General features: G+C 42.8%; 1 protein-coding gene across 3 annotated transcripts in view; it reads left to right on the plus strand.

Moving 5' to 3' along the window:
* The window catches only part of psmd14 (proteasome 26S subunit, non-ATPase 14), a 115263-nt gene that overhangs the window by 47645 nt on the left and 42098 nt on the right, over positions 1-25520 (plus strand). For all 3 annotated transcript variants that reach the window (XM_085986412.1, XM_085986413.1, XM_085986411.1), the window contains exons 3-6: positions 16130-16201; positions 16640-16759; positions 16901-16971; positions 17644-17794. In XM_085986412.1, coding sequence (XP_085842538.1) covers positions 16130-16201; positions 16640-16759; positions 16901-16971; positions 17644-17794 — 414 coding nt within the window. The remainder of the gene's footprint in view (positions 1-16129; positions 16202-16639; positions 16760-16900; positions 16972-17643; positions 17795-25520) is intronic.

Below are 25520 nucleotides of genomic sequence, written 5' to 3' on the forward strand. Positions count from 1 at the left end.
ACGAGGGGAAACATCCTCCCTGCATCAACCCTGTCAAGCCCCCTCAGAATCTTATATGTTTCAATAAGATCACCTCTCATTCTTCTAAACTCCAATGAGTATAGGCCCAACCTGCTCAACCTTTCATAGAAACATAGAAGATAGGAGCAGGAGTAGGCCATTCGGCCCTTCGAGCCTGCTCCGCCATTCAATGAGATCATGGCTGATCATCCAATTTCAGTACCCTGTCCCTGCCTTCTCCCCATATCCCTTGATCCCTTTAGCCTCAAGAAATATATCCAACTATTTCTTGAATATATTTAATGAACTGGCCTCCACCGCCCTCTGTGGCAGAGAATTCCACAGGTTCACCACTCTCTGGGTGAAGAAATTCCTCCTCATTTCAGTTCTAAATGGCTTACCCCTTATCCTTAGACTATGACCCCTGGTTCTGGACTCCCCGGCCATCAGAAACATCCTTCCTGCATCTAGTCTGTCCAGACCTGACAGAATTTTATAGGTTTCGATGAGATCCCCTCTCAATCTTCTAAACTCCAGTGAGTATAAGCCCAATCGACACAATCTCTCCTCATATGTCATTCCTGCCATCCCAGGTATCAGCCTGGTGAATCTTCGCTGCACTCCCTCCATGGCAAGAACGTCCTTCCTCAGGTAAGGTGACCAAAACTGCACACAATACTCAAGGTGCGGTCTCACCAAGGCCCTGTACAACTGTAGCAAGACATCCTTGTTCCTGTACTCGAACTCTCTTGCTACGAAGGCCAACATACCATTTGCCGCCTTAACCGCCTGCTGCACCTGCATGCTTACCTTCAGCGACTGGTGCACAATAACACCCAGGTCTCTTTGCACTTCCCCTTCTCTCAATCTATTGCCATTCAAATAATCTGCCTTCCTGTTTTTGCCACCAAAGTGGATAACCTCACATTTATCCACGTTATAGTGCATTTGCCATGTTTCTGCCCAATCACCCAACCTGTCCAAATCGTACTGGAGTTTCACGACATCCTCCTCACAGCTTACCCTCCCACCCAGCTTTGTGTCGTCTGCAAATTTGGAGATATTACATCCAATTCCCTCGTTCAGATCATTAATATATATTGTGAACAGCTGGGGTCCTAGGACCGATCCTTACGGTACCCCACTAGTCACTGCCTGCCACTCGGAAAACGACCCGTTTATTCCAACTCTTTGCTTTCTGTCCGCCAACCAGTTCTCTATCCAAGTCAATACCTTGCCCCCAATCCCATGTGCCTTAATTTTGCACGCTAATCTCTTATGTGGGACCTTATCGAAAGCCTTCTGAAAGTCCAAATACACCACATCCACTGGTTCTCCCTTATCTATTTTACCAGTTACATCCTCAAAAAATTCCAGTAGATTAGTCAAGCATGATTTACTTTTTGTAAATCCATGTTGACTTTGTCCGATCCTGTCACTGCTTTCCAAGTGCTCTGCTATTACATCTTTTATAATAGACTCTAGCATTTTCCCCACTACCGATGTCAGGCTTACCGGTCGAAAATTCCCCGCTTTTTCTCTACCACCTTTTTTGAATAGTGGGGTAACATTAGCTACCCTCCAATCCATGGGTACCGTTCCAGAGTCTATCGAGTTCTGGAAGATGACCAGCAATGCATCTACTATCTCTAGGGCCACTTCCTTAAGTACCCTGGGATGTAGACCATCAGGCCCTGGGGATTTATCGTCCTTCAGTCCCATCAATTTTCCTAACACCATTTCCCTACAAATACTGATTTCTTTCAGTTCCTCCCTTTCATCAGACCCTGTGTTCCCTGGCATCTCTGGGAGGTTATTTGGTTCTGTCTTCACAAAGGAGGACACAAAGTATGTATTTAGTTGGCCTGCCATTTCCTTGTTTCCCATTATAAATTCCCCTGATTCTGACTGTAAGGGACCTACGCTTGACTTCACCAATCTTTTTCTCTTCACATATCTATAAAAGCTTTTACAGTCAGTTTTTATGTTCCCTGCTAGCTTACTCTCATATTCTATTTTCCCTTTCTTAATTAATCCCTTTGTCCTCCTTTGTTGACTCCTAAACTGCTCCCAATCCTCAGGATTATTGCTTTTTCTAGCCAATTTATATGTTCTGTCCTTGGATCTTATGCTATCCCTAATTTCCCTTGTTAGCCACGGTTGAGTCACCTTTTTTTGTTTTATTTTTATGCCAAACTGGGATGAACAAATTCTGTAGCTCATCCATTCGGTCTTTGAATGTTTGCCATTGCCTATCCACCATCAACCCTTTGAGTGCCATTCCCCAATCAATTCTACCCAACTCGCTCCTCAGACCATCGTAGTTTCCTTTATTTAAATTGAGGACCCTTGTCTCTGAGTCAACTACTTCATTCTCCATCTTAATGAAGAATTCGATCATATTATGATCGCTCCGACCCAAGGGGCCTCGTACAACAAGATTGCTAATTAATCCTTTCTCGTTACATAATACCCAGTCTAAGATGGCCTGATCTCTGGTTGGTTCCTCGACATATTGGTCCAGGAAACCATCCCGTAAACACTCCAGGAATTCCTCCTCCACAGTATTGTTACTAATTTCGTTGGCCCAATCTAAATGTAGATTAAAGTCACCCATGATGACTGCTGTGCCCTTATTGCACGCTTCTTTAATTTCCCTTTTAATGCCATCCCCAACCTCCGCCTTACTGTTTGGAGGTCTATATACCACTCCCACTAATGTTTTTTTCCCCTTAGTATTTCTCAGTTCTACCCATACAGATTCCACATCATCAGAGCTAATATCCTTCATTACAATTGTATTAATCCCTTCTTTAACCAGTAATGCTACCCCACCTCCCTTTCCTTTTTGCCTATCTTTCCTGAATATTGAATACCCCTGGATGTTGAGTTCCCAGCCTTGGCCATCCTTGAGCCATGTTTGCGTAATCCCAACCAAATCATATTCGTTTACCTCTATTTGCGCAGCCAATTAATCCACCTTATTACAAATGCTCCTCGCATTAAGACACAAAGCCTTCAGGCTTGTTTTTTTAACGCTCTTAGACCTATTAGAATTATTATTTACTCATAAGACAACCCCTTCATCTCAGGAATCAACCTCGTGAACCTTCTCTGAACTGCCTCCAATGCAAGTATATCCTTAAATGAGACCAAAATTGTATGCAGTACTTTATGTGTGGTCTCACCAACGCCCTGGGCATTTGTAGCAAGACTTCCCTACTATTATACTCCATCCCCCTTGCAATAAAGGCCAATATTCCATTTGCCTTCCTAATTACTTGCTGTACCTGCATGCTAACTTTTTGTGTTTCATGTACGAGGGCACCCAGATCCCTCTGTACCGCAGCATTCTGTAGTCTCTATTTAAATAATATTTTGCTTTTTTATTCTTCCTACCAAAGGGGATAACCTCACATTTTCCCACATTATACTCCATCTGCCAAATTTTTGCCCACTCACTTAACCTATGTATATCCCTTTGCAGACTCTTTCTGTACTTCTCACAACTTGCTTTCCCACTTATCTTTGTATCATCAGCAAATTTGGCAACCATTTTAGACTGGGTATTGTGCAATGAGAAGGGACTTATCAGCAATCTTCTTGTACGAGGCCCCTTGGGTCAGAGCGATCATAATATGATCGAGCTCTCAGTCGAGATGGAGAGTGAGGAAATTGAATCAGAGACTAAGGTCCAGAACTTAAATAAAGGGAATTACGAGGGTATGAGACGGGAATTGGGTAAGATTGATTGGGTGGTGTTTCTGGGGGGATTGACAGTGGATAGACAATGGCAAGCATTCAAAGATAGAATGGAAGAATTCCAGAACATGTTTATACCGGTTTGGCATAAAAATAAACCTAAAAAGGTGACTCAACCGTGGATAACGAGGGAAATTAGGGACAGCATAAAATAAAAAAAAAGGGCATATCAACTGGCAAAAAAAAGCACCAGACCGGAAGATTGGGGGCAGTACAGGATACAGCAAAAGAGGACAAAGGGATTAATCAGGAAGGGGAAAATAGAATACGAAAGTAAACTTGCAGCAAACATAAAGACAGACTGCAAAAGCTTTTATCGGTATATCAGGAGGAAAAGACTGGTAAAATCCCAAGTCGGTCCCTTGCAGTCCGATTCGGGAGAATATATAATGGAGAATAAGGAAATGGCAGACCAATTAAACTCATACTTTGGTTCTGTATTCACAAAGGAGGACACAAATAACCTCCCAGGAATATCGACAAACATAGGGACTAATGAGAGGGAGGAGCTGACAGAAATTAGTATCTCTAGGGATATGGTGTTGGGTAAGTTGAGGGGACTGAAGGCCGACAAATCCCCGGGGCCTGATAAACTACATCCTAGGGTACTTAAGGAGGTGGCCCTGGAGATAGCAGATGCTCTAAGGATCATCTTCCGGAACTCCATTGACTCGGGAACAGTACCCGTGGATTGGAGGGTAGCTAATGTTACCCCACTATTTAAAAAGGGGGGTAGAGAGAAAGCAGGGAATTATAGACCAGTAAGCCTTACATCGGTTGTGGGCAAAATGCTAGAGTCCATTATTAAGGATAAAATAGCGGAGCACTTGACAAATGGGGAAAGGATCGGACAGAGTCAACATGGATTTACAAAGGGTAAATCGTGTTTGACTAATCTGCTGGAATTTTTTGAGGAAGTAACTGGTAAAATAGATGGGGGAGAGCCAGTGGATGTGGTGTACCTTGACTTCCAGAAAGCATTCGATAAGGTTCCACACAAAAGATTATCATGCAAAATTAAGGCTCATGGGATTGGGGGCAAAGTATTAACGTGGATAGAGAACTGGCTGGCGGATAGAAAACAGAGAGTTGGAATAAACGGCTCGTTTTCAGAGTGGCAGGCAGTGACCAGCGGGGTGCCGCAAGGATCTGTCCTGGGACCCCAGCTGTTCACAATATATATAAATGATCTGGATCAGGGAATTGGATGCAATATTTCAAAATTCGCTGACGACACTAAACTAGGAGGAGGGGTGGGCTCTGATGAGGATGTCAGGAGGCTACAGTGCGATTTGGACAGGTTGGGGGAATGGGCGGATACGTGGCAGATGCACTATAATGTGGATAAATGCGAGGTTATCCACTTTGGGGGTAAAAACAGGAGGGTGGATTATTATCTAAATGGCAATAGATTGGGAGATGGGGAAGTGCAGAGGGACCTGGGCGTTCTTGTGCACCAGTCACTGAAGGAGAGCATGCAGGTGCAACAGGCGATTAAGAAGGCAAATGGTATGTTGGCCTTCATATCAAGGGGGTTCGAGTATAGGAATAGGGATACCTTACTACAGCTGTACAAGGTGCTGGTGAGACCGCATCTGGAGTATTGTGTACAGTTTTGGTCGCCCCATCTGCGGAAGGATGTTCTTGCCATGGAAAGAGTGCAGCGGCGATTCACCAGGCTGATACCTGGAATGGCGGGAATGACCTACGAGGAGAGATTGAATAGTTTGGGCTTGTACTCACTGGAGTTTAGAAGATTGAGAGGGGATCTCATCGAAACATATAAAATTATGGCAGGCCTGGACAGGCTGAATTCAGAGAGAATGTTTCCAATGGCAGGGGAGCACAGAACCAGGGGCCACAGTCTAAAAATAGCGGGCAAATCATTTAAAACAGAGATGAGGAAGAATTTCTTCACTCAAAGAGTGGTGAGCCTGTGGAATTCCCTGCCACAGAGGGCTGTGAAGGCTAATTCAATAAATATTTTCAAGAGAGAATTGGATATATTTCTGAAGGCTAAGGGGATTAAGGGTTACGGAGAAAAGGCGGGGACGGGGTACTGAACTGGTAAGATCAGCTATGATCTCAGACGAAGATCAGCCATGATCTCATTGAATGGCGGAGCAGGCTCGAAGGGCCGAATGGCCTACTCCTGTTCCTATCTCTATGTTTCTATGTACACTCGGTCCCTTCATCCAAGTCATTAATATGGATTGTAAATAGTTGAGGCCCCAGCACTGATCCCTGTGGCACCCCGCTAGTTACAGTTTGCCAACCTGAAAATTACCCATTTATTCCGACTCTCTCTTTTCTGTTAGTTAGCCAATCCTCTATCCAATCTAATATATTACCCCTAACACCGTGAGCTCTTATCTTGTGCAGTAACCTTTTATGCAGCACCTTATCAAATGCCTTCTGGAAATCCAAATACACTACATCTACTGCTTCCCCTTTATCCACCCTGCTCGTTACATCCTCAAAGAACTCTAGTAAATTTGTCAAACACGATTTCCCTTTCATAAAAGCGTGTTGACTCTGCTTGATTGTATGATGATTTTCTAAATGTCCTGCTATTTCTTCCTTAATAATGGATTCCAGCATTTTCCCAATGACAGATGTTAGGCTAACTGTCCTATCGTTTCCTGCTTTCTGTCTCCCTCCTTTCTTAAATAGGGGAGTTATGTTTGCGGTTTTCCAATCTGCTGGGACCTCTCCAGAATCATGGGAATTTTGGTAGATTACAACCAATGCATCCACTATCTCTGCAGCCACTTCTTTTAAAACCCTAGGATGCAGGCCATCAGGGCCAGGGGACTTGTCAGCCTTTAGTCCCATTAGTTTGCCTTGGAGGGAGTGCAGTATAGGTTTACCAGAATGATACCCGGCATTCGAGGGTTAAGTTATGAGGAGGGATTACACAAATTAGGGTTGTATTCCCTAGTATTTAGAAGGTTAAAGGGTGATCTGATCGAAGTTTTCAACATATTAAGCCGAACAAAAAGGGTAGATAGAGAGATACTATTTCTGCTGGTTGGGGAGTCTAGGAGTCGGGGGCACAGTTTAAAAATTAGAGCCAGACCTTTCGGGAGTGAAATTAAGAAACGCTTCCACACACAAAGGGTGATAGAAGTTTGGAAGTCTCTTCCGCAAACGGCAATTAATGCTAGATCAATTGTTAATTTTAAATCTGAGATTGATAGCTTTTTGTTAACCAAAGGCATTAAGGGATATGATCCAACGGCGGGTATAAGTAGTTAGGTCGCAGATCAGCCATGATCGGAACAGGCTCGAGGAGCTGTATTGCCTACTCATGTTCCTATGTTCCTACTAGCCACTTGCCTGGATGAATGCAACACTCAAGAAGCTCAACACCATCCAGGACAGAGCAGCCTGCTTGACTGGTGCCCCATCCACCACCTTAAACAGCCACTCCCTCCACCACTGGCGCACTGTGGCTGCAGTGTGTACCATCTACAAGATGCACTGCGGCAACTCGCCAAGGCTTCTTCGACAGCACCTCCAAAACCTGTGACATCTACCACCAAGAAGGACAAGGGCAGCAGGCTCATGGGGATACCATACCTCCAAGTCACACACCATCTTGACTTGGAAATATATTGCTGTTCCTTCATCATTACTGGATCAAAATCCTGGAACTAATAGCACTGTGGGAGTACCTTTGCCACACGGACTGCAGCGGTTCAAGAAGGCGGCTCGCCCCCACCTTCTCGAGGACAATTAGGGATGGGCAATAAATGCTGGCCTTGCCAGTGGTGCCCACATCCTGTGAATGAATAATTAAAAAAGTTAAAAAATTGTGCATAAGCACCCCCAGGTCTCTCTGTTCTTGTACCCCCTTTAAAATTGTACCATTTGGTATGGTCTCTTATTCTTCGTACCAAAATGTATCTCCTCACAATTCTCTGCATTGAATTTCATCTGCCACGTGTCCGCCCATTCCACCAACCTGTCTTCTTGAAGTCTATTACCGTCTTCCTCACTGTTCGCTACATTTCCAAGTTTCGTGTCATCTGCAGATTTCTAAATTGTGTGCTATACCACCCAAGTCCAAGTCATTAATGTACATCAAAAAACAGCAGTGGCCCTAGTGATGAATCTTGGGAAATGCCACTGTATACCTCCCTCCAGTCTGAAAAACAGCCATTCACCACAACTCTCTGTTTTCTATCGCTTAGCCAATGTTGTATCCACGCTGCCACTGCCCCTTTTTATCTCATGAGCTGCCATTTTGCTAACAGCCCTAACATGTGGCACTTTATCAAGTACACAACATTAACTGCACTGAGCTCATCCACCCTCTCTGTTATCTCATCAATAAACTCAATCAAGTTAGTCAAACACGATTTGCCCTTAACAAATCCATGCTTGTTCAAGTGGCTGTTAATTTTCTCCCGATTATTGTTTCTAAAAACTTCCCCACCACTGACGTTAAACTGACTGGCCTGTAATTGCCAGGTTTTTCCTTCTCCCCCTTTTTGAACAAGGGTGTAACATTTGCAATCCTCCAGTCCTTTGGCACCACCCTGTATCTAAGGAGGATTGGAAGATTGTGGCCAGCACCTCCACAATTTCTACCCGTACTTCCCTCGGCAACCTAGGACTCAACATTGAGTTCAACAATTTCAAATTATAACCCCTGCACCCATTTTTCATGCTGCATGATTTTGCCACCCCTATTTGCAACATTTTATCTTTCCTGCCTCTTACCTGAGCACAGTATGCTCCTTCAATTCCTCCCTCCCCTTCCTGTTTCTGCACCTGCTTAATATCTGTTTCATCTCCAGCTTTTTCCAGCTCTGATGAAGGGTCCCAGACCTGTAACGTTAACTCTGATTCTCTCCACGGATGCTGCCTGGCCTGCTGAGTGTTTCCAGCATTTTCTGTTATTTTAGGATGCATCCTATCTGGACCGGGTGACTTTAATTACCGCCAGCCTGTCTATTACTACCTCCTATTTATCTTAGGAGTTGTCTGTCAGAGTGACATACATGAACATTGTTGCATTCTGGGAGTCCTCTGCTTGGTTGAGCCTTTTCATTTGGAAGGCCCAAGTACACAATGGAACCTTGGGGAAACAGCAGAACTGAAGCCTCCGGTTTCAGAGAGAGGCAAGAGATGGGAGATGTCAGAAGTTAATGTTTCCTGTTTTTCCCCAGAATTATTTTTAATTTATGTTTTATGTTATAAATCTATCTATCTATATATATATAAAAGAGTTGGTTTGTCTGTTTGTCTCTGTCCGCTATACACTCAAAAGTTATAGAGCGTACCTACACACATGTTATATCAAAAGAAAGCTTATCATTAGGGGAGTCTAATAGGCGTATTTACTTTTTGGTCAGACAAAAATTGTTCGGACACTACAAAAAACGTTAAAAAAAAGGACAAAATCCGCTCATTAGCGTTGAATGATGTGAACGTTGACCAATCCTACGGGGTGGGCGGGGCCTAATCATTCAAACTGCCGTTAGTGCAGGAGCTCAGCGGCGGCCATTAAACACCTGCTGGGCCTCAAGCTAAAAAAATGGTAATGGGGATTAAATGATATGAAATATAGATTTCCAGCAAAAAAAAAGTAGGTTTTAAAAGGAAAAAAAAATCCATTTGCAAAGGGGACTCGGGCTTTCCCCCCCTCGGCGGTGGATCAGCTGCCTCAGGCCTCGAAGCCTCGGCCTCTTCTCGCCAGCCACACCCGAGCTAGGCACCGCCCGTCCCGCTGGGCCCGATTCCAAACCAGTGGCGGTGATCGCCGCCATCTTGGAAAAGGCTGGCGGGGCGGGACGGAGCCGAGCGTAGCCATCACCGCCATCTTGGTAAAGGCTGGCGGGGCGGGAGACAGCGAGCGCGTGAACTTCGGCAGCGGCCTGGAGCGGGACCTGAGCTAAGGTGAGTCGGGCCCCCCCTGAGGCGCTGATCCGCACACGGGGGTGGCAGGGAGGGGGAGGGAGGGAGAGGACGGAGGGAGGGAGAGGAGAGGGGGAGGGAGGGAGAGAGAGTAAAGCAGGGAGAGATAGCGGGAGGGAGAGAGAGAGGGTGAGGGAGGGAAAGAGTGAGGGGGTGGGAGAGTGAGGGAGAGCTCGCCGCCTTCTTTCCTTTCCTTTGCAGGGGTCCATCGGGCCAGGCCTGAGGCGCTCCTTCCTCCCCCCGCTCTCCAGGCTAATCCCGAACTAAATCCAGCAGTCTCTCTCTCTTCTCCCCCGTCTCTCTCTTCTCCCCCGTCTCTCTCTTCTCCCCCGTCTCTCTCTTCTCCCCGTCTCTCTCTCCTCCCCCGTCTCTCTCTTCTCCCCCGTCTCTCTCTTCTCCCCCGTCTCTCTCTTCTCCCCCGTCTCTCTCTCTCTTCTCCCCCGTCTCTCTCTTCTCCCCCGTCTCTCTCTTCTCCCCCGTCTCTGTCTTCTCTCCCGTCTCTCTCTTCTCCCCCGTCTCTCTCTTCTCCCCCGTCTCTCTCTTCTCCCCGTCTCTCTCTTCTCCCCCGTCTCTCTCTTCTCCCCCGTCTCTCTCTTCTACCCCGTCTCTCTCTTCTCCCCGTCTCTCTCTTCTCCCCCGTCTCTCTCTTCTCCCCCGTCTCTCTCTTCTCCCCCGTCTCTCTCTTCTCCCCGTCTCTCTCTTCTCCCCCGTCTCTCTCTTCTCCCCCGTCTCTCTCTTCTCCCCCGTCTCTCTCTTCTCCCCCGTCTCTCTCTTCTCCCCCGTCTCTCTCTTCTCCCCCGTCTCTCTCTTCTCCCCCGTCTCTCTCTTCTCCCCCGTCTCTCTCTTCTCCCCGTCTCTCTCTTCTCCCCCGTCTCTCTCTTCTCCCCCGTCTCTCTCTTCTCCCCCGTCTCTCTCTTCTCCCCCGTCTCTCTCTCCTCCCCCGTCTCTCTCTCCTCCCCCGTCTCTCTCTCCTCCCCGTCTCTCTCCCCCGTCTCTCTCTCCTCCCCCGTCTCTCTCTCCTCCCCCCCCAGTCTGTCTTGCTCTCTTTCCCTCCCCCCCCAGTCTCTCTCTCCCTCCCCCCCGCCACGTCTCTCTCTCCCTCCCCCCCCAGTCTCTCTCTCTCTCCTTCCCACACAGACAGACAAACTCTTTTTTATATATATATAAAAATTATTTCTACTTTTTTCATAAAAACATGCCCTCAAAAAACCCTCGGCACCGCCGGGCACTCCAGCTAGTGTTATATATATATATATATATATCTATCAAGATTATATTAATGAATATTTAGAGATGCGTGGATAATCAAGGACAGCCAACGTGGATTTCTTAAAGGCAAGTTATGTTTAAGTGGCCAATTGGGCGGATAAAGCGAATGCACTAGATAGAGTATATGGATTTTTAGAATGAATCATAGAATCATAGAAATTTACAGCACAGAAGGAGGCCATCTTGTCTGTGCCGGCCAACAAAGAGCTATCCACCTTATTCCCACTTTCCAGCACTTGGTCCGTAGCCTTGTAGGCTACAGCACTTCAAGTGCATATCCAAGTAATGTGATGAGGGTTTCTGCCTCTACCACCCTTTCAGGCAGTGAGTTCCAGACCTCCACCACCCTCTGGGTGAAAAAAATTCTCCTCAAATCCCCTCTAAACCTCTGATCATTTACTTTAAATCTATGCCCCCTGGTTATTGACCCTCCTGCTGAGGCAAATAGGTCCTTCCTATCCAGTCTATCTAGGCCCCTCATAATTTTATACACCTCAATTAGGTCTCGTCTCAGCCTCCTCTGTTCCAAAGAAAACAACCCCAGCCTATCCAATCTTTCCTCATAGCTAAAATTCCCCAGCCCAGGCAACATCCTCGTAAATCTGTGCACCCTCTCTAGTGCAATCACATCCTTCCTGTAATGTGGTGACCAGAACTGCACACAGTATTCTAGCTGAGGCCTAACTAGTGTTTTATACAGTTCAAGCATAACCTCCCTGCTCTTATATTCCATGCCTCGGCTAATAAAGGCAAGTATCCTGTATGCTGCCTTAACCACCTTATCTACCTGTCCTGCTACCTTCAGGGATCTGTGGACATGCACTCCAAGGTCCCTCTGATCCTCTGCACTTCTCAGTGTCCTACCATTTATTGTGTATTCCCTTACCTTGTTAGCTCTCCCCAAATGCATTACCTCATACTTCTCCGTATTGAATTCCATTTGCCATTGTTCTGCCAGCCAGACCAGTCCATTGATATCTTCCTGCAGTCTACAACTTGCTTCTTCATTATCAACCACACGGCCAATGTATCATCTGCAAACTTCTTAATCATGCTTTCTACATTTAAGTCCAAATCATTGATATATACCACAAAAAGCAAAGGACCCAGTACTGAGCCCTGCGGAACCCCACTGGAAACAGCCTTCCAGTCACAAAAACACCGTTCGACCATTACCCTTTGTTTCCTGCCTCTGAGCCAATTTTGGATCCAACTTGCCACTTTGCCTTGGATCCCATGAGCTTTTACTTTCATGACCAGTCTGCCATGCGGGACCTTATCAAAAGCCTTGCTAAAATCATAGAAACATAGAAGATAGGAGTAGGAGTAGGCCCTTCGAGCCTGCTCCGCCATTCAATGAGATCATGGCTGATCATCCAAATTCAGTACCCTGTCCCTGCCTTCTCCCCATATCCCTTGATCCCTTTAGCCTTAAGAAATATATCCAACTCCTTGAATATATTTAATGAACTGGCCTCCACCGCCATCTGTGGCAGAGAATTCCACAGGTTCACCACTCTGGGTGAAGAAATTCCTCCTCATTTCAGTCCTAAATGGCTTACCCCTTATCCTTAGACTATGACCCCTGGTTCTGGACTCCCCGGCCATCAGAAGCATCCTTCCTGCATCTAGTCTGTCCAGGCCTGACAGAATTTTATAGGTTTCGATGAGATCCCCTCTCAATCTTCTAAACTCCAGTGAGTATAAGCCCAATCGACACAATCTCTCCTCATACGTCCATATAGACGACATCAAATGCACTACTCTCATCGACCCTCCTTGTTACCTCCTCAAAAAATTCAACCAAGTTAGTTAGACACAACCTTCCCTTAACAAATGCATGCTGACTGTCCCTGATTATTCCGTGTCTTTCTAAATGAAGATTTATCCTGTCCCTCAGAATTTTTTCCAATAATTTTCCCACCGCTGAGGTTAGGTTGACTGGCCTGTAATTACTCGGTTTATCCCTTTCTCCCTTTTTAAACAACGGTATCACGTTAGCAGTCCTCAGGCACCACACCTATAGCCAGAGAGTATTGGAAAATGATGGTCAGAGCCGCTGCTATTTCCTCTCTTACTTCTCTTAACAGTCTGGGATACATTTCATCCGGGCCTAGGGATTTATCCACTTTCAAAGATGCTAAACCCCTTAATACTTCCTCTTTCACTATGTCTATTTCATCTAATATTTCACACTCCTCCTCCCTGATTGCAATGTCTGCATCATCCCTCTCTTTTGTGAAAAAAGACGCAAAGTATTCATTAAGAACCATACCCATGTTTTCTGCCTCCACACACAGGTTACCTTTATGGTCCCTAATAGGCCCTACTCTTACTTTAGTTATCCTCTTGCTCTTAATGTATTTATAAAACATCTTTGGGTTTTCCTTGATTTTACTTGCCAATATTTTTTCATGCCCTCTCTTTGCTTTCCTAATTTCCTTTTTAATTTCACCCCTGCACTTTCTATACTCCACTAGGGTTTCTGCAGTATTGAGCCCTTGGTATCTGTCATAAGCTTCCCTTTTTTTCTTTATCCTACCCTGTATGCCCCTTGACATCCAGGGAGCTCTAGATTTGTTAGTCCCACCCTTTTTCTTTAAGGGAATATAATTGCCCTGAACCCTCACTATCTTCTCCTTGAATGCCTTCAAGTTTCTGTCTCCAGTCCACTTTGGCGAAATCACATCTCAACTTAGTAAAATTAGCTTTTCCCCAATTGAGAACTTGAGGCATTTGGTAAATTGCCATACAGGATGATACCAGGGATGAGAAACAATAGTTCTGAGGAAGGACTTGAGATACTAGAGAAGAAAAGGCTATGAAGAGATTTAGAAGACATTTTTGAAACTGAAGGGTTTTGATAGGTTACGATCAATTTAAAATTGTCACAGTGAACAGAGAAGTTACAAATTTCTTTACGCAGCGAATTCTTAAAGCATGGAATGCTTTGCTACAGGAAGTGGTTGAAGCAGAGAGACCTTTGCATCTCTTCTGGGGAAAAATGGATAAAGATTTGAAGCTGAGGAAGATACAGGGCTATGGAGGGGGAGAGTAGCTAAGTGCTCTAGCAAAGAGCCGGCACAGACATGATGGACCGAATGGCCTCGTTCTGTGCTTTAAACTTCTTTGGTTCTAAATTCAGCTACATGAAAAACTAAGTATCACGGTATGGTACGGCGGCTGTAGCTCCCATGACCGGAAAGCCCTGCAGCGGGTAGTCAAAACTGCCCAACGCATTACCGGCACCCGGCTACCGACCATAGAACATATATATCAGAAATGCTGCCTACGGAGGGCACGGACCATCATCAAAGACCCTACCCACCCCAGCCACAGTCTGTTCGCCCTCCTACCATCTGGAAGACGCTACAGATGCATTCGCACCCGTACGACCAGATTTAGGAACAGCTTCTTTCCCAGGGCTGTCATCCTACTGAACTCCACAAATAAACACTAAAGCCTGCACATCTGCCGATGCACTTTATTATGGTCATATTTATGCTAATATATATGTACAAATGTATGTTGAAATGTTTAAGTGTCCTAATCCAAATTGTACACTCTCGGGAGCCGCAAGCCTACATTTCGTTGTACTGCACTTGTGCACTAACAATGACAATAAAAGTTGATTTGATTTGATTTGATTTGAAGATAGTAGCTGGAAAAAAAAATGGCTGACTATGTTAGGTACTGATTCCAAGTTAGTACCTTTAGAAAAAAATTGAGACATTGAATTGTTTGGTTGTGTGGAGGTCCTCATTGCTTTATTGGTAATTTTCCTGATCTGTATTTGATCATATTGGTATGGTTAACATAACAGGTAATGGTTAGTTGAGCAAATCAGAAAAGTCTGACACTTGATTTATTTTTGTGCTACGATGAGATTTAATCTGCCACCCTGCACATTTAATGTGTGATGCACTGTATACTAGACTTCTAATTATTCAGGTAGATGATTGACATTTACTTTTTGTCACAGTACTTGAACTGAAAATGAACAAAACCAGTTGGCCCAGAGAGATGATTTTTTTTGCTTTTGGTGGTCTAAGGGTAATTTGAAATCAGATTCTGATGGTATCCTTAGGTTTTGAGAGTACTGTTGAATTTTACGATAAAAGTGGTGAGGAGTGCAGCTTTCATGCAACAACGCTGGCAGCATTTTGCACAGAAGTGTGTTGCAGCATGAAAATCACCCTTGCAGTGTAATAAAAAAGCCCCTTTTATGTTTGTTTAAAATAAAACTGAAAATTCATAAAGTTGTATTTGAGATGTATATTTGCGACATGAATATTTAATAATAAATACTTCAAAATAGGTGAAGTGAGCTTCATTGTTTGAATGGCCCATAAGGTATCTTGTGGTATATTTTGTTGACAGCTGTTATACCTAGGGAATGTTGGTGCATTTTCTCAAGCTGTAGCTCAGGCTGTTACCTGTAAAGTGCTCCCACATCCCTCATCTGGCTGTCTTTTAGCTTGTAACCGCAGAGGCTGAAGGAAGTTGCTGTTTGTTACAGTACAGATTAATCATGCTAGTCTAGTGGTGTTTACATTCACACCATTGTTTGAACCACACAGGTAATTGCCAGATCAGACTTTGACAGTTGTGACAGGGTAACATTATGTGGCTTTCTTTGTGAGCACTCAACCAGGTGTTTATTAAGGAGATCAGATACCCACTTTTACCTTATTTATGTGCCATTAGTGGTAGTATGTGTTCACAAAAATGCAGCTAATGTCCATAATATTTTATACCCTATTGAGAGAATGATTGCAGTTTCTTCACGTAATATAAAAAAATTAGTATTTCTTCTGCATTCAGCTTTTAAGCAATTTGTGTTGTTGGTATAAAATAAGTTGCTTTTCAGAATATGCTTTCTTTATATAAAATACTATCCAGGTGTTCAAGTGAGGTTATTAATTAAACTTTAGTACAAAATGAAATGCTTATGAATACTTGTAGTGAAGGTTTAATCTAAATTTTAGGTTGAATATAAAATCTCATTTAAAATTTGAATATGCCAGTGTTTGCCAGACTACCTACCCCAAGATATATCAGCTGTGGCAATATAAAAATGAACGATCTAAGCAGGTAATTAAATGAGTTTGTTTTAATAAAACTACTGCTTGCTTGGAAAATGTTTGTCATCAGTCTCTTTTGTGTTTTTTAGGGCCCACCAACTGATGCCCCAGCCGTGGATACAGCAGAACAGGTTTACATCTCTTCACTTGCTCTGCTGAAGGTAAGAGTGTAGGTTTGTTGGCTCTTTGATCATGTTAATTACGTATTGTAGTTTAGAATGTAATGACACAAGGCAAGTAAAATATAATCTATTTGACATTCCATCTCCCTTAGTACCATTTCTAAGCCACCATATTCATCTTTTTGTCTTTCTAACAAAATGTTTTGGCTCCTTTTGTATTTTAAGTGCTTAGCTTTCCATTTATAATGCATAACTGCATGTTGTTTGCCTTCATAATAGAGCGTAATGACCTTAAATGATATAAAGCAAATCAGAATATGCAAAAACTAAACTGAGGAAAAACAAACTTGTTAAGTTGTGACGACTTATTATAACATGGTAGTATTTCACACATTATAAAGAAGGTTGTTTTCTCTTTCTGGGTTGAAAAACAGTGAGATATATGTTTTTGTTGGTATGTGTTTTGGTAATGTGCAGATGTTGAAACATGGACGGGCTGGCGTTCCAATGGAAGTGATGGGCCTGATGCTGGGTGAATTTGTTGATGACTATACTGTCCGTGTTATCGATGTATTTGCTATGCCTCAGTCAGGCACGGTGAGCTGTATTTTTATTTATTTTTTGCTCGAAAACAAATTGACTCTAAGAATTTTTCTGTTCTCGGTTTTTGTACCAAGTTTAGTTTGGAACAATTGTTTATCAAAGCTAAACAATTTGCTTATTTTTTTCTTTTCACAGGGTGTTAGTGTTGAAGCAGTTGACCCTGTTTTTCAAGCCAAAATGCTGGACATGTTGAAGCAGACAGGCAGGTAGGATATAAAATATCCATATTATATTGTAAAAGTAAGATCACCAGAAATCCGTATCCTCAGAACATCCTTTTCTTCATTGACAATTTCATTTATGCAATTGAATTATTTTTATTTGCATTAATGTACAAATATTACAAATTGTTTAAATTTCTGAAGTTGATTGCTATTTTATTTTGTATCTCTTTGCAGTTTCATTTCATACCTATCAACAGTTGTCATATGCTTGTTCAAATACCTTCACTGTGAAAAAAGCTTAAAAATTAATGTTAACAAAAGGCTCAGCAGCACTGCAGAATAGTGTAAATTGCTTCTTGACTGAGTTCCTGGTCCCACTGCTGCTTTAATTGATATTTGAAGGGTGGATATTTACTCTCAAGTGCTGAAAGGGTAAAAACTGGCTCAGGGAAGGTGTGGTAACAGGGTGAAAAATTGAAAGCATGATCTACCACCGCTAATGCACATCTTTTTAATGATAGCGCTCGTATGACACACTTTCTTCACTTCCACACCATCATAAATGTATGTTGAATGAGTTCCCATTTTTCCTACTTTATAGTATTATCATGCTTGTGTTAAGCTTCATTTATATTTTTTTGATTTCCTTGCTCAAAGTAGTATTTTGCCTTTTATTTTCAAAATAAAAACACTTAGCCATTTGCTCTGCTTTAGGCCTGAAATGGTTGTTGGCTGGTACCATAGTCACCCTGGCTTTGGATGCTGGCTTTCAGGAGTTGACATCAACACTCAGCAGAGCTTTGAAGCCCTGTCGGAGCGAGCTGTTGCCGTAGTAGTGGATCCTATTCAGAGCGTAAAGGGGAAGGTATGATCAGATTCTTAGTAAATATGTTACTTATGTGACATTAAATCTCGTGATCGTCAAATGCGCACAATTAATACTAATTCTTTAAAGTACTGTAAACCCTCTAGCATTCAATATATACACCAGTTTTTCAGTATATTCTTAAGAAGAATGATATGTTGGTTAAATGTTTGAAGTAGAATTAGGCATGAGCTGAGCCATATGTTAATTGATGATTTTCCGTAAACTTTTGCATCACAAATATATGTTAAATGTTTTCCCATTTTTCATATTTTACAGTATTTTTGTGCTTGAGTGGTTATATTGCGAAGCTCAATTTGTAATTTTTGCTTTCGTTGTCCAAAGGAGTATTTAACCTTTTTAAAAAAAAACACCACTTATCCATTTTATAATGTTTGCTATTTATAGTCCTAATTTTCTTTTTAAATTGGTGCAAACCAACTTACCCTTTAGAGGCTTAAAATAGAATTCTGAACACATGGTAAAAATACCTCCGAAGCTCAATGTGAAGAACTTTGCTTTTTTTAAAAAAAAACTGTTGTAGCAAAGATTGGATTGTAAAATGGTTAGCATTCTTTGTAAAGAAAGACAGACTTGCATTTATATAGGAGGCCAGGAAGGCAGACATAAATGAGGCCCATTAAATCAGTAATTGTTCATATATGTAGAAAAAAAGCCATGTTTACTAGTGAGGTGAATATTAAATATTTAATGTTGATTTTTATTGATCAAATGGCTGCTGATTAGCAGGTGCAAAGCACAGTTGAAAGGAATTGGATTTGGAGCCTGATGTAAACTTAGTATAAACTGAGCAAACAGCACATATTTTAAAATAGATGGTACCCATCTAATCTAAATAAGTACAAAGCATGTACATTATATTTTATTATGCCCGTTTCACTGGTCACTTGCTAAAATATAAAGATTGTCTTCAGCTTTGACAATTGCACTTTGTGAAGATTTGAGTGCCTATACAATTGACACTTCAGTGGTTTGATTGCTAAACTAATGTACTGCATTTGTTAATTCTTATTAAATAATAAAGAATTTCAAAACTGAGATATTAACTTGCGGAATGTAATGGGAATATGCAGCTGATAGAATCTGATGAATGAATTAACAATTTATAATTCTAATTTGTATATGAAAGTTAAATGATTTCGTGACCGTTTCCAATAATCTACAAGTTACTTTAATGCATTCAGAGAAGTTAGATAATTGGAAGTGTTTAACATTGCCAGGGAGACAGTTAAATTACAGTTTGGGTTGCTGTTCACCTTTGTTGTAGTCTGTTTTTGCTGTTGTGGTTCAGTTCCTTTCTTTTTTTATTCTCTTCTGGCCCCCATATGCCATTTTCCTATTTCCTGCCTCATGACAGCAGGGAGCAGGTCTATTATCACCTTCACAGAGCTGTCTGCAAATGTGAGAGGCAATTCGATTTTGCTCTACCGCAGGGAGGGTATATTATAAAGAGTACAGAACATAAAGAAATTGACTAGGTGGTTTACTGGCTTAAACTACTGCTGAGGTGTCTTGTTGCAGCATGTATTGCCATTCTGATGTGGAAGTTAATGAAATCGTTAACTGAAAAGACAAATCATTACTTTAATATTTGAGATAGATATGTATATTGCATTTTGTGACTGGTTTCATAATGGTACGATAGTCATTAATCATGTATTAGATGCATGTTTGTGAAATTTTAAAATACCATGTGTGCAAGGTAAGTTAGGTGGTTAAAACATACTTTTACTTTGAAAGGGAGCTGTGTCCTTGAGTGTTTTTTCCAGAACAAAAGTCTTTGATACCACATTGTTAGAAGATGTTAGTACCACATGAGTCATTATCTACTAAACTAAATTACATCATGTCATTTATCTGTGTTAACATTAATACACTTATAATCATGTTGTGCATTATTCATTACTGGGAGGCATTTTTTTTTGCTTCTTTAAAATTGGTTTTAATTTTTTTTGTGATGAACAAGACTTGTGTGTAATCACCCCCCCCCCCACCCCCCCCACCCAAAACATGGAAATGGGGATTGTTCATGTATACTAATATTCAGGAATATATATTCCGAACTTGAGTTTATATTGTGCTTATTATGATGCAAAACTTTGTCAGCTGTGCAGATTGCAATTAGCCTTCAGATTGGTTAATTGGATATTGAGCACATGTGCTTGTAGTTTTCCAGTGTGATTTTAAAATATGCCATTCAATTATGTTAGGGCAGTGTTGATTCAGTATTGTTTTTTTAGATTACAGAGATTTACAGCACCCATACAGGCCATACAGCACCAGACCTGAATAAATTGTCAGCTTTCACTCATACGTATTTTTTATTTACTTTAATACACTGAACTAAACTGTCTCATTTTATAAAATTTGTCTTTACCACAGATTTGCCTGTCTTGATTTCATGACCGTAATATAACTTCTTTGAACATTTAATTTATTTGTCTTTAAAAAAAAAAAAAAAATCTTAGTTGAATATAGCAGAGCCAGAATTATAACCAGTTTACACCCTGTTATGAAGTAACATACATGAGATATGCACAGTTACCACTTGAACAGCACAGAATGGTCTCTAATGGGAGAAAATCCTGTGCTGTAATAGCAACTGACAATTACAATAATTCTCTTTCAGGAAGTATTCCGCATATAAATGTTCTATTTTGATTTTAAACATGACTTTTTTTGGATTCAAAATTATTTATGATATTTAATAAAGTAATATTTTGTAAAGAGCGTGTGATTTTATTCTATTTAGACTCCAAATTAGTGGTTTCCTTGATACTAAATTCAGTTATTTTTTTCCCTCCTGGTTTGGCAATTATATCTGATTTATGCTAATCCACACAGAAGGTACCAGGTTCAATCCCTGGTCTGCTGATCTCAGCCAGTGCAACAGTTGGGGTGCTACAATTGCCCATAGTGCTCCTTGGCTATGGAGGGGGAAAACCAGTCAGGGTTCTGGCTTCCTATTGCATTTCAGTTGCCTCCTGCTGGAAAGTGTGTGTATGGACATCAGGTGAGAACATGATCAGGCTCAGCTGTGATGCCCTCCACAAATGAATAGCCTGCTGGTGCTCTCTAAGTTTATGCATGAAGAATGGTCACTTACGTGACATACTAGATGGCAGCTGGTGACTGGAACCGTACCCAATTCTACATCACTCACCTCTTTTTGAAGTGGTAACAAAATCTCTAGTTTATTTTTTAAATTTTGTGGCCACTTGACCTTATTATACCACTGCTAGAGCTGGATCTTCAAATGGAGCTATCTACTCTAAGCTATCCCCTTATCCTTTTATATTCCTTTTAAAATATTTACTCAATTCCCTTTTAAATGACATAGGCTCTGCCTCAATATCCACTTGTGATAAAGTGATCCATGTTCTAATAACTCTCTACGTGAAAACATTTCTTCTAGTATTCCCTTTTTTTTACTGATAATCCTAGTTTAAGCTCCCTTGTTGCCGATTCTCCAACCAGTGGAAGTAATCTTTCACTATATACTCTCTCTGCAAACCTGAATTAGGTAAACCCTTAACATTCTTTGTTCTGGTGATAGAAACTGTACTTCTTTTCACTTTTGTTTCCTAAAATGTAATCCTTCAGATTTCTTTGCATCTGCCCAGTCTGCTAATCTATCTATGTTCTTGTAATTCCCTGCATTCTTCCTCACAGTTGGCTATTCTCCCTAATTTGGTACCAGCAGCAATTTCAATATCATTCCTCTTGTGCTTTATTATTTATATAAACCGAAAGCAGAAAAAAATCTTAGCACAGATTCTTGGAGCACACCACTACCAATCTGAAAAACACATATTTACCCTTACTGTTACCCCAGCCATCTCTCTATTCATGTGGCTACATTTCCCTTGATGTTGTGTGGCTTAATCTTTGTAACAAGTCTCTCATGGTAATTTAACAAATGCCTTCAGAAAATCCACCTTTAAAACATCCACTGTGTTATCTGTACACTGTGATTTCTTCAAAAACCCAGTTAAATGAATCAAGTATGACCTGCCCTTTACAAGTCATGCTGACTATCCCTGATTAACGTACGTCTTTCTAAATGTTCACTAATTTCATTCCTTTTTCTAGTGTTTAGAAGTTTACTCCATCCTAAGACGAGTTGGCCCAGAATTTCCTGGTGGTTTCTTTTTTCCCCTTTCCAGAACGGGGTGTAACATTTGCCATTCTTAAGTCCTTTGGCACAATTACCGTTCTAAAGATTTTTGGAAAATTATGGTTAGTGTCTGTTATCTCTTGCTGAATTTCCTTCTGTATTCTGGGCCTGGTAACTTTTATGTTTTTAGTCCCATTAACCTTTTTAATAGTTATGCAATAAAATATGGAAATTGCAAACGAGGCCTTTCTGTAGAACCTGGGCGAGCAAAAACAAAGCCTCAGTGGACCCCACCATATGGCATCTTATGATGCAACAACAGAATTAGCAATGTGCCATAGCAATACAGCATTTCTTACTGAATCAAATATTTACTCAATTCCCTTTTAAAGCCTGTTACCTTCTATGAAAGTAAGTGGCTATAAATTACGTTTTCTCCCTTTTCTAAAAACACACAAAACTGCTGACATTTTTTGCCATTCTCACAGCATATGCAGTACAGAAAATAATGTTTGGTATGTTACATGATCAGAACTGGTGACTGACCATTATAACATAGATAACTTTGTATGTTATGCCATTATATGCAACTGTACAGTAGTTTAATCTTTCCACTGTAACAATTGTGCAAATATAGAACAAATCTATCAGTTGTGCAATTTCCTTCTCAAATTTTGTAATTATAGATTAACTTTCGGAACTCTTTAAAAGCAAAGCTTTAGCCCTCAGTTAAACAGGAAAACTATAGAGCTAATGTGATTTATTTTTAAATTGTCTTCAGCTGGGGCTATTCCTTGAAAAAGGATTCCCTTTGTCTCTGTCAAGGGAATAGCTAATACATGAAACTAACCAGATGCATCACGCTTTCATTAAGAGATGGTTAGCCTTTGTTGGTACCACAGATTGTACTCAAACTAATTTTTAAAAATTAATTCTCGGTATGTGGGCATGGCTGGAAGGTTGGCATTTATTGCCCATCCCCAGTTGCCCTCGAGAAGGTGGTGGTGAGCCACCTTCTTGAACCGCTGCAGTCCGTGTGGTGAAGGTGCTCCCACAATGCTGTTGGGTAGGGAGTTCCAGGATTTTGATCCAGCGGTGATGAAGGAACAGCGATATATTTCCAAGTCAGGATGGTGTGTGACTTGGGGAACCTGGCGGTGATGGTGTTCCTATACACGCTGCCTTTGTCCTTCTAGGTGGTAGAGGTCGTGGGTTTGGGAGGTGCTGTCGAAGAAACCTTGATGAGTTGCTGTAGTGCATCTTATAGGTAGTAGACATTGTAGCCACAGTGCGCCAATAGTGGAGGGAGTGGATGTTTGAGGTGGTGGTTGGGCTGCCGATCAAGTAGACTGCGTTGTCCTGGAAGGTGTTGAACAACTTCTGTATTGTTGCCGCTGCACCCATCCAGGCAAGTGGAGAGTATTCCATCACACTCCTGACTTGTGCCTTGTAGGTGGTGGAGAGGATTTGGGGAGTTAGGAGATGAGTCACTTGCCGCAGTATACCCAGCCTCTGACCTGCTCTAGTAGCCATGGCATTTATGTGACTGGTCCAGTTGAGTTTCTGGTCCATGGTGACCCCCCAGGATTTTGATTGTGGGGTATTCAGCAATGGTAATGTCATTGGCCGGAATTTTGTTTACCTGGTCGGGTGCGGGCGATCGTCTTGGTGGGTCGGGACCCCGTTATTCATTTCATGCCACTCCTCAGAGAGACTTTCCCTTAATGGCGCCTATTAAGGCAGTCCTGCGCGTTACCCGGCCTTGTTAAATGGTGCGGGTCTGATGACTTCATCAATGACTCATTTCCAGCCGGGATATTTAAAGGAGCCTTGGCCACATTGCATTTGAAAGTTCATCTGGGAGTGTGCAGGCACTGTACTGGAGCATTTGGGTCTTGCTAAGCCTTGAAAACATGACTGCACACAGGCAGAGGGCTGCACCCAGGTTCTCAGATGACTCCTTCCATATGCTTGTGGAGGGATTGAGAGCACGCAAGATGGGTGCAAGAGACCTCCCCAGGAGACCAAACGAGCCTGGCTGGAGATAGCAGAGGAGGTGAACTACAGAGATGTTGTGAGGAGGACCTGGGTGCAGTGCCGGAAAGGCTTCAATGATCTCATTAGATCAGGAAAGGTGAGTGCAGAGCCACACTCAACTTCATCCTGCTGTGCCTCTCATCACATCCCCATCACTCTGCGTTCCCAAGCCTACTCCTGCACATCATTACTCACACCAACATACCTTGCACCTTCACCCATCCCTCTCTGTCTACATTATCACATCCCCATTTGGCTAACCACCCCTCATACTCACCCTCATCCTAATGCAATCATACCAAGTAACACCATACAAGGAGGCAATTTGGCATTGGCATCCCACTCCCTCATAGTCACCCTCTACAGATGTAACCCATCCATTCCTTACACTCATTCCATCACTTTCACTCAAACTTCTCTTCTCTCCCTCCTTACAGGAGAAGAGAGTCCACAATAAAATGGAGAGGGAGAGAACCAGAGGTGGCCCTCCATCATTGGCCACGTTAAGTGCAGCAGAGGACGTCGGCCTGGAGGTTACAAGAGTTGCAGAGCATGGGAGACGGCGAGAGGGGGACATCTCAGCAACCTGGTGACAGAATTACATCTCATATAGCCACATGGCATCCAGCAGTCACTCATATGGGTACTGATGTCAGTAGCCAGTGAATGTTCATCATGTACATAATGGTTTTGTTACCCATTCTGGATATGACATTTCTAAATCATCTCTTTACTCTCTCACAGGTCCATCAAGAGCACCTTGTCTCTCCCCCCCCGGTGAAGAGGAAGACGACTCCTCAGAGGAGCGTCCAGCCTCTGAGGGTGCACCGTCAGCAGACATAAGCGCACCCAGCACCAGCGCAGATACGCACACCTCGGTGGGTCCGATGCGAGATAGAGGAGTGTTGTCACCTGGCGTCCCATAAGTCACAAGTGAACAAGAGGAGATGGTGGAAACAGGGACGGCAGTGGAGACTCCTTGCTGGAGGGCGCAGGACGCTCCTAGCTCTGCTCAGCTGCATGCAGATGCTGAGCCTTGGGGGCCATCCAGAAAGAAGGCGATCCTGGAGGTGCAGGAAGAACTGCAGGAGGCTTTGATAGGTTTTGCAACGGCGATGTCTGCAAATGTGCAGAGAATGGAGGAGTCCATTTCCAACATAAGCACCGCCGTGTCGCAGTCAATGGCGACTGTAGACTCTTCCATGGAAAGGATGGCCACCTGCATGAAGCAGCTAATGTGTCACTCACATGAGCACATGCTATCTATGGAGAATAGATGGCAGAGGCTCATAGACCTCCTCTCTAGGAGGGATGTCAACGTAGAACTGGATCCTCATGCCCCACTGCTGTGCAGCAAGGTGCTCTCCAGCTTCTTGCTAGCAGGGAAGTGCGGGTAGCCCATGAGAGGGATGACGGTGAGAGGGGACATGGAAGTGGGGGGTTCCTCTCAAAGCGCTCACACTTCTCCCCCATTGCATCCCCCTCAGTCAGAGCCCCACATGCCACCTGGGATCGCGATGGCCGAGTTTGCCCCTGCACACGCACAGTCGA

The sequence above is a fragment of the Somniosus microcephalus genome, chromosome 4, assembly GCF_052327205.1.
Source record: "Somniosus microcephalus isolate GS21.2 chromosome 4, FLI_Smic_1.0, whole genome shotgun sequence".
NCBI lineage: Eukaryota > Metazoa > Chordata > Chondrichthyes > Squaliformes > Somniosidae > Somniosus > Somniosus microcephalus.